This window comes from Salmo trutta, chromosome 15 (genome assembly GCF_901001165.1).
Source record: "Salmo trutta chromosome 15, fSalTru1.1, whole genome shotgun sequence".
NCBI classification, from domain to species: Eukaryota; Metazoa; Chordata; class Actinopteri; order Salmoniformes; family Salmonidae; genus Salmo; species Salmo trutta.
In genome coordinates, this window is record NC_042971.1 from 28352450 (window position 1) to 28362864 (window position 10415).

At 44.2% G+C, this 10415-nt stretch overlaps 1 protein-coding gene across 1 annotated transcript; it reads left to right on the top strand.

Annotated features, from left to right (window-relative positions):
• Nucleotides 1–2116: 2116 nt before the first annotated feature.
• On the top strand, nt 2117–5016 carry LOC115148709 (frizzled-9). The gene has a single exon (XM_029690843.1). It carries the CDS (start codon nt 2719–2721, stop codon nt 4471–4473), a length of 1755 nt encoding a protein of 584 aa, XP_029546703.1. The 5' UTR covers nt 2117–2718; the 3' UTR covers nt 4474–5016.
• The last annotated feature ends 5399 nt before the right edge of the window (nt 5017–10415 follow it).

A 10415-nucleotide genomic window follows, 5' to 3' on the forward strand; every position in this document is an offset into this window, starting at 1 on the left:
GTATGCAAGTATAAACACCATGGGACCACGCAGCCGTCATACCGCTCAGGCTGGAGACACGTTCTGTCTCCTAGAGATGAACGTGCAAATCAACCTTGTGAAGATGCTGGAGGAAACGGGTACAAAAGTGTCTATATCCACAGTAAAATGAGTCCTATATCGACATAACCTGAAAGGCCGCTCAGCAAAGAAGAAGCCACTGCTCTAAAACTGCCATAAAAAAGCCAGACTTCGGTTTGCAACTGCACATGGGGACAAAGATCATACTTTTTAGAGAAATGTCCTCTGGTCTTGACGAAACAAAAATAGAACTGTTTGGCCATAATGACCATCGTTATGTTTGGAGAAAGGGGGAGGCTTGCAAGCCGAAGAACACCATCCCAACCGTGAAGCACGGGGGTGGCAGCATCATGTTGTAGGGGTCCGTTGCTGCAGGAGGGAATGGTGCACTTCACAAAATAGATCGCATCATGAGGGAGGAAAATTATGTGGATATATTGAAGCTCTGTCAGGAGGAATGGCCCAAAGGCTACCCGAAACGTTTGACCCAAGTTAAACAATGTGAAGGCAATGCTACCAAATACTAATTGAGTGCATGTAAACTTCTGACCCACTGGGAATGTGATGAAAGAAATAAAAGCTGAAATAAATCATTCCCTCTACTATTATTCTGACATTTCACATTTTTTAAATAAAGTGGTGATCCTAACTGACCTAAAACAGGGAATTTTTACTAGGATTAAATGTCAGGAATTGTGAAAAACTGAGTTTAAATGTATTTGGCTAAGGTGTATGTAAACTTCAGACTTCAACTGTATGTATAAGCCATTGGTCATCTATAAGGCATTTATTCAGTGATTTTCTTCTTTGTCTAATATGTGTGTGTTCTTTCATTCACCACTAGGATGGGTAACAGCACATGCGTGAGGTGATGTGGGCTGGTGTGGCTAAAATGCCAGGGATGAATTTTTGTCCCATTCCGCCCCTGCTGTAAGCCTCAGGGAGGAAAAGACATGAGGGAGTTCTGACTGACAACAACATTTGATTATATTTCAACAAACAAAAAAAGCCATGGATTGTAATCCATCCACCCTGACTCAGAATATACAATTTTCATTGTCATTGCATGCTTGGTACAATAGCTATTGAGGCGAAAGAAACAAATATCCGTCCGAATATCTAATATAATACTAATTTTACATGGTGTGTAACTCAATTACTGAGCAGTGACAGTAATATAGAAGGCCTGATAGGCTATTGTTCCCATCTAGTGGTCACTATCCACACAGCATCTATCCATGGTGCATTGCAGACATGCTGTATCACATCCGGCCGTGATTGGGAGTCCCATAGGGCGGCGCACAATTGGCCCAGCGTCATCCGGGTTTGGCCGGGGTAGGCCGTCATTGTAAATAAGAATTTGTTCTTAACTGACCTGCCTAGTTAAATAAAGGTTAAATAAAATAAATACATTTAAGTAGAAGACCGAGAAGAGTCAGGCTTCCACTAGTCATTCCTTAATGGCTTTAGTTAACCTAACTGTAGCATAAGAGCTCTTTTGTATGAAAATGTAAATATTTTGTGCTTTATTGCCATCTCATCTCTTACTTTCTCAAATGAAATGTGCAGCGGTCTAAGGCACTGCATCTTAATGCAAGAGGCGTCACTACAGTCCCTGGTTCGATTCCAGGCTGTATCACATCCGTCCGTGATTGTAAGTCCCATAGGGCGGTGCACAATTGGGCAAGCGTCGTCCGGGTTTGGCCCGGGTTAGGCCGTCATTGTAAATAAGAATTTCTTCTTAAGTTAACTGACTTGCTTAGTTAAATAAAGGTTAAATATTTTTTTTTCAAAAATACTATGTGACTTGACAAACAAAAGTGTGGATTGTTCTCCATCTTCCCCTGATTCAAAATACACAATCTTCACAGTCATGGTTGGCATGCTTAGCTATTGACTAGAGAACAGAATATCCAATATAAAATACATTTTACCTCTGTAAGAAAAATACATTTGAGAATGAGTTAAGGCGGGGCGAAACAAGTTCGTCACCCAACTCCCGCCCCTTTATTGAAGAGGCAGAGAGCAGAGCACAGAGAATGTTAATGCACTCAAGCGATGGAGGGACAAGAAGACGGACAGAGCTGGACGACTTGAGTATTTTTAAACGACCCAGTATCTCCGCGTGTGGTGCGCTGGTGTGGTTACAAACAGGAGCCTACTAAAATGTGATTTTGAACACCATATCAACTTAAAATAATTTCGGAAATTAAGGACTTTACCTAGGCTTATTACGGTTCAACGCAACTGCCTGGCTTGAGATTGTAATATGCGTGATACCGATGGTATAGAGACTAATAGTTTACAATTCGAACGTCCACAGCATGTTTCCGTCACTTTGCTAAACATGTGAAGCGTATCGTGCTTTAACATATCCGACTGGATTTGGAACTGTAATTCAGATACTGTTTTCAGGGCAAACAAGACGTTTTGCGGAGGTGTGCAATTTTGACCATAGGAGATCCATATGGTCGGGTTTTAAGTGAACTCACCTTGGAACTAACATATGCTTAATCAGAATTGACAGTGGGGAAATGTAAACATTTTGGGCACCAACTCATCAGTCTGGAATTGTTACAACCACTGTTCCTTTCTATTTTACTTTTCTATTCTAAAACAATAAGTACTTTATGCTATATTAACTTTCCTGATATCAACATGTATATTTTTCACTTGAGGATTGCCATTTTACTCTGGTGCCAACTTGTTATTGCTGCATCCAGTTTGGATATCGGAGCATATGATATAGAGAGGGGCAGACCTGCAAAATGTGAACCCATCACCATACCCATGTGCCAGGGCATTGGCTACAATATGACAAGAATGCCCAACTTCATGAAATACGAAAGCCAAGCAGAGGCCAGCATCAAACTGAATGAGTTTGCCCCTCTAGTGGAATACGGCTGTGACGTGCACCTGCGCTTTTTCCTCTGCTCCCTCTACGTCCCCATGTGCACTGACAAAGTGTCCACCACCATCCCTGCCTGCCGACCGATGTGTGAGCAGGCCAGGCAGAAGTGCTCTCCCATCATGGAGAAATTCAGCTTCGGCTGGCCTGACTCACTGGACTGCTCCAAGCTGCCCACTAAAAACAACCCCAACTCGCTGTGCATGGAGGCGCCTGAGAATGACACCAAGCAGGAGACCAAGAAGGGGGAGGGCATGCTACCGGTGCCCCCCAGACCCAGGGAGCCTGGCTCGGGTACCAGCGGGCGCTCGGGCAACAGCCTGGGCTCCTGCGAGAACCCAGAGAAGTTCCAGTACGTGGAGAAGAGCCAGTCGTGTGCCCCGCGCTGCTCCTCGGTGGTGGACGTGTTCTGGTCACGGCAGGACAAGGACTTTGCCTTCATCTGGATGGCGGTGTGGTCCACACTCTGCTTCATCTCCACCGCCTTCACTGTCCTCACCTTCCTGCTGGACCCGCAGCGCTTTCAGTACCCGGAGCGGCCCATCATCTTCCTCTCCATGTGTTACAACGTCTACTCGGTGGCCTTCGTCATCCGCTCGGTGGCCGGGGCCGAGAACATCGCCTGTGACCGGGAGAATGGCGAGCTCTACATCATCCAGGAGGGGCTGGAGTCTACGGGCTGCACCATCGTCTTCCTCATCCTCTACTACTTTGGTATGGCTTCATCTATCTGGTGGGTCATCCTCACACTCACCTGGTTCCTGGCCGCTGGCAAGAAGTGGGGCCACGAGGCCATCGAGGCCCACAGCAGCTACTTCCACATGGCCGCCTGGGGCATCCCAGCCATGAAGACAATCGTCATCCTAACTATGAGGAAGGTGGCAGGGGACGAGCTGACGGGGCTGTGTTATGTGGGCAGCATGGACGTTAACGCACTGACCGGCTTCGTGCTCATCCCTCTGTCCTGCTACCTGGTCATTGGCACCTCTTTCATCCTCACGGGCTTCGTGGCGCTCTTCCACATCCGGAAGATAATGAAGACGGGCGGCACCAACACAGAGAAGCTGGAGAAACTCATGGTGAAGATCGGTGTGTTCTCCATCCTGTACACGGTGCCCGCCACCTGCGTCATCATCTGCTACTTCTACGAGAGGCTCAACATGGGGTACTGGAAGTTCCAGGCGCTGGAGAACAAGTGTGTGTCGTTCCCCGGGCGCCGGCATGAGGACTGCTCCCTGGAGGAGTCGGTGCCCACCGTGGCAGTGTTCATGCTGAAGATCTTCATGTCTCTGGTGGTGGGCATCACCAGCGGTGTGTGGGTTTGGAGCTCCAAGACCCTGCAGACCTGGCAGGGCCTGTGCAACAGGAAGCTATCGGTGCGGACTAGCAGGAAGCCCTGTGGCAGCGTCAGCTGCAGCACCTCCCACTGTCACTACAAGTCCCCAGCCGTGGTGCTCCACATGGCCAAAACAGACTCTTACCTAGAGAGCCCAACACACATCTGACATTTCAAGTGACATCTCTCACAGTGTCTTGTGTTGACAATGCCAAAGGATGCTATTTTGTTATACGATCATTTGAAAAGCTCAGGTTGGATTGCATCTAATGCTCGATTAGTAGCAATACCTGAACGTAACAGTGGTTGTGCTTTCGTTTGGTGACAGATGATCCACATTGCTTTCAGTTAAACCACACAGTTCGGAGCACATGCAGAATCAGATATGCTTCTAAAGGAAACATTTCTTGTATTGTATGCCATAGAGTTAGTTGGTTGTTTCTGGTTAACCAACTGAACATGAATGCAAAATAGACCTTGCATGGATGTATCAACATTTGGTTTAGTGTTCTCTCCCCGTAAATGTATTTATTGTGTTGTATATTTAATTGCAAGTTCTTTATGGTTTTTCCGAAGGTTTTGTATATTGTATATAAAAGCACATGTACTTATGAGTTATAAATATAGGGCCTGTTGAGATATATAAGTGCCTTTGCAAATGCATATTTTTCAAAACAATGGACATTAATAAAACATATTTATATATTTTCAATGATGACTTTACTCTTCATTACTTTACAATGCATGTCAAATTAAGTGTAGTGGTTATTAACATAAGCAAAGCAGAGACATCCTACAATAGCCCTATGTTTTGGTTTAAGAAAATATTCATTTGTATCTGAAACATTTTGCTACAGCGCCTCTTCAAATTGACAATGGTCATTAACTTGATGCAAGAATATATTGTATAAATTAAATAGACATCATTAGTTTCGGTGACATTTTTAAAAGTATTCATTTTAGTTTCTTTTTCATTAGACTGATTACCTTGTGGACCCACCTACAGTATGAAGCTCTCACTGGCAAAACTAGTCATATTTTCCCAAGTGACATCAGCTGTTAGTTGTATATGCCCTTTCAAGTATAACTGTAATCGCATTGCATCAGTGTTCTGTCACATTTGAGGAATTCAAACTGCTTGAGTAAACTGCAAACAAAAAGCTGCTTGTTCCACGCAGTTGAGCCTCGCGCCAAATTTCTGGTTGGTTGACAAAAGTGTTAATATTTTTCTAAACTGCAGCCTCAGTTGAGGTGGAAAACGGTCAGGGCCTCCAGGCCGCTGCCTGCCCGTGTTTGTGAAGCTATGCTGAACTTTCTGTTTTCCATTCAAACATCAGCTCCAGCAATAATAACTTACATGGGGTGACAGCATTCCATGGTGAGAGAAAGAGAGAGACAGAGTTTTAATAATGAGTCATGACACTGCCTTTAAGAAAAAAAATCTCTGTGTTTCCCAAATATAACACAGGCAATCAAAATGTCAGGCTTTTCATAAGTTCAGTCTCTCCAAAGCTAAAGCCTACATGACTTTATCCCTTTTGAATAGGTCTATCATATTTCTGCTACTGTGTTGTAGAACTATTTTACACCATTTCATATTAGGCCTTTAACAATGCTGATATTTAGATTTTGGGCTGGTCCTGCCCACCAGCCTATCCTTCCATTTTTTTATCCCCTCTTCCCAGTTGCTGGTGCCTGCCTCCTGCCTGTGCAGACATTGTCCATAGCTTGGCAGCACATCTCCCCCTGGAGCTGAAACCACTGTTACATTTCTCCATAAAAAGCTGTGTTTGTCTTGGAGCTGCGCGCTGGGACCCCGCTGTGGTGCGTAAACCACATGTACCAGTCACAATAAAGCGCAATTAATGTGCTCCAGCTTTCAAGTTTATACATGGGCGACATGCATAAACACTTGGTTCTCATAACAGTAACAGTCTGCTCTGCATCAGCCATTGCAACTGATAAATCCCCTTGCTAAAGCCCCCTGCTCCTGGTAAGATGGTAAACTGGTTTTTAAGCCTTTATTTGAATTGGAATAAAAGGGGAAAGCAAAAGATCTGAATTATGTAAGAATTCATGTGATTCAAATTCACAGCAAATTGCTAACAAGAATTGACAATGACATTGTAATTCACATACTCTATATGGAGTCTTTCAAATGTTAAATAAGACATTTGAGAAATGGCATTTGGTAATGTTTAAACTACCTCCCCAGACATAAAGTCAAATTCTCAGACCATGAATGTGGAATTGCTCTTTCCGAGGATTTGTCAAGTCAAACGTGGGTGGTTCTTAACAGCAGTCTTTATTCAACCAATCAAAACTACTGAAATGTGCCACATTCACTACGTTTTAGGCATATCTTAGCCAAATCTTTCACAAAGACAGAAACCCTTTGGGAGACACCACTGTAATAGAGATTCCTAATGGCATTGTAGGAGAGCGGACAATATAGAGTATCTGTGTAATTGTGTGCACTCTGAAAGGAAACGGCTATGTTAGCTCATACATTTGATTAAAGGAGATAATTAAAGCATCAGGGCTTCTCCCCTCTCTTAAAAAAAACACTAGAAGAATAGAGAAAGGGAGGTAAAAAGAGCTCCTCATTACCCCCCACCCCCAGGCAGTATCCCTTTCCTGCGCTTGTTTTGATGTGGAAATGAGTCTATTGAAAAGCTGCAGCCCCTCAGAAAGGGTGTCCCCTCGAAATGTGTCCCCCTGAGCCTTCTGTGCCACTGGCTCAGCCATGTCCCACCTGCTGAGCTGAGCACCCCTTGTGTTACTTGTATCCGCCAACACACAATGCACCAAGACTCAGGTTTTTGAAGTATGCTGTAACATTGAACATCTCTTTAAACTTAGATTAGATGAGTGGTGTAGTGAAGCATAGACTATAGTTCCTCTACGGACTGATTACTGAATCATTGTAACCCACCTTTCAAACAAAACAGTTACTACCTTCATCATTAATTTTGTTAGTGTAATAGACTGTTGCTGTGGCTTGGACATTCTGATTTCCTATGCCACCCCTTATTGTTATTAGATATCACATTCGGGCTAGTCTCGCGTTGCCATACCTCCAAAATCACATCATTGTCACGCCTTAGGGAAGCCTGGTTCTCGTCGAGGCTACATTCAGGCCAACAACTGTCTTTTATACTCTAATGTCGCAGAGTATTTGATGTCAGACTTCTGTGTTTATTTCACTGGGGTATCTAATCCTCATTTACACTGAACAACAAAATAAACGCAACATGTAAAGTGTTGGTCCCATGTTTCATGAGCTGAAATAAAAGATCCCAGAAATTTTCCATACGCACAAAAAGCTTATTTCTCTCAAATGTTGTGCACAAATTTGTTTACATCCCCGATAGTAAGCATTTTTTCTTTGCCAAGATAATCCAGCCACCTGACAGGTGTGGCATATCAAGAAGCTGATTGATTATCCAGCATGATCATTTTCAGAAGATATCCTCCTCGCAATCTCCAAAATAAAACAGCCACAGAACAACTTTGTTTGGCCGTCGTAAAGGACCATTCGCCGAAACTGAAGAAATATAGCTAGCTAACGACCTCCTTTTTCATGTGAAAAAAAAAAACGGTGGACAGAGACTTGCTAGCTACGTTAGCTAGATAGCTGGGATTTTCTACAAGGAATCTGCCTCCCAAAAAAAGCTTCTCCCAAGTGGTTGTTCAACCTACTCCTGTTGCCTGCTGCACTGCTGCTTGGATTCCACCTGGCGATCACACTGTTGGGGAACACATGCACTGTTGGGGCAGGTGACTCTGAACTTACAATGGCTAGCCCCAAGTCATTATATTTTTTTCTTGTGCATTATGCTATTTGACTCATGACTACTGCATGCTTTGTTGACTATGAACATGCTTGTTTACCCGACCGTGGGGCAGACTATGTTTGTTCCCACACTCTGGACTCTGACTCTCTGGTTACACAGACTTTCCCATCCTATTCTAACCACCTCTCGCTGGCTTTGTATTCATGTTACCTGATGAAATTGCTGTACAATATGATGTTGTTGCCATCTGATGCACATTCAAATGTCATAAAAAATCAACACTGCAGAGCTCTTCCTGTCCTCTGCCGGGCCCTGATTGTATTACTGCTGATGATATCTGGACATGTGCCTGTACACCCAGGCCCATCTACTGTTGCTAGCCACAATTCTGACTGGTACTGCTTCACTGCTTCATCTGCTTCACTGATTCCTGCTCTTGTAAAAGCCTGGGTTTTCTGCACGTTAACACTAGAAGCTTATTAAATTGAAAGTGTGGGTTCACAGCTCCAATCCAGACGTGTTGGTCATTACTGAGACGTGGTTAAGAGAGTGTTTTGATCACTGCTGTTAACCTTTCTGGTTCTAACTTTTTTCGGCAAGACAGATCTTTCAAAGGTGGTGGAATGGCAATCTTCACCAAGGAACACCTTCAGTGCTCGGTTATCTCCACCAAGTCTCTCCACCATCAGCACCAGCCTGTACCCTAACTACCCTAAGCTCTTCTCCTGGCCCCTTACACTAAGTCTGAATTTGTCCTGCTAGGTGACATAAACTGGGACAAGCTTAAACCACCTGAACAAGTCCTAAAGCAATGGGACTCCCTAAATCTTTCTCAGATTATTACCAATCCCACAAGGTATGACTCCAAACACCCAGAAAAGGCTACTTTCCTTGATGTTATACTAACAAATAATCCTGATATGTATCAGTCTGGTGTTTTCTGTAATGGCCTTAGTGATTACTGTGTTTGTAATGGCTGCTCAGTGAAGCGACCTGTCCTGATTTGTCATAGACGCTTGCTAAAAAGCTTTAATGAGCAAGCCTTACTCCACCTCAAGAATTCCATTTGGCGAAAGGCTTGGCACATGCATACTCAGGCTGACTGGCTCTCGTTTAGGCAAATGAGAAATAAGTGCACTCAGGCTATCCAGAAGGCCAAAGTTAGTTACTTTAAGGAGCAGTTCTCTCTCTGTAGGTCTAACCCCAAGAGGTTCTGGAATAAGGTTAAAGACCTGGAGAATAAACCCTCCTCCTCACAGCTGCCCATGTCCCTTAATGTTGATGATGTGATTGTTACTGACAAGGAGCACATGGCTGAGCTCTTTAATCACCACTTCATTAAGTCAGGATTCCTATTTGACTCAGCCATGCCTCCTTGCCCATCCAACATTTCCTCATCTCCCACCCCTTCTAATGCGACTAGCCCCGATGCTCCTCCCTCTTTTTCCCCTTCCCAGCTACAAAGTTTCTCCCTATGGGCAGTCGGTAAGTCCTAGGTGCTAAAGGAGCTCCTTAAACTTGACCCCAATAAAACAATCTGGGTCAGATGGTTTAGACCCTTGCAGCCCCTATCATTGCCAAGCCTATCGCTGACCTTTTTAACCTGTCTCTCCTCTCTGGGGAGGTTCCCATTGCTTGGAAGGCAGCCACGGTGCGTCCTTCATTTAAAGGGGGAGATAAAGCTGATCCTAACTTATAGGCCTATTTCTATTTTGCCCTGTTTATCAAAAGTGTTGGGAAAAACTTGTCAATATTCAACTGCCTGGTTTTCTTGATGTCTATAGTATTCTCTCTGGTATGCAATCTGGTTTCCGCTCAGGTTATGTATGTGTCACTGCAACCTTAAAGGTCCGAAATGATGCCACCATTGCCCTTGATTCTAACCAATGTTGTGCTGCTATTTTTATTGACTTGGCCAAAGCTTTTGATACGGTAGACCATTCCATTCTTGTGGGCCGGCTAAGGAGTATTGGTGTCTCTGAGGGGTCTTTGGCCTGGTTTGCTTTCTACATCTCTCAAAGAGTACAGTGTATAGTCAGAACATCTGCTGTCTCAGCCACTGCCTGTCACTAAGGGAGACCCCAAGGCTTGATCCTAGGCCCCACGCTCTTCTCAATTTACACCAACAACATAGCTCAGGCAATAGGAAGCGCTGTCATCCATTTATATGCAGATGATACGGTCTTATACTCAGCTTGCCCCTCCCTGGATTTTGTGTTAAACGCTCTACAACAAAGCTTTCTTATTGTCCAACAAGCTTTCTCTGCCGTTAGCCTTGTTCTGAACACCTCCAAAACAAAGGTCATGTGGTTTG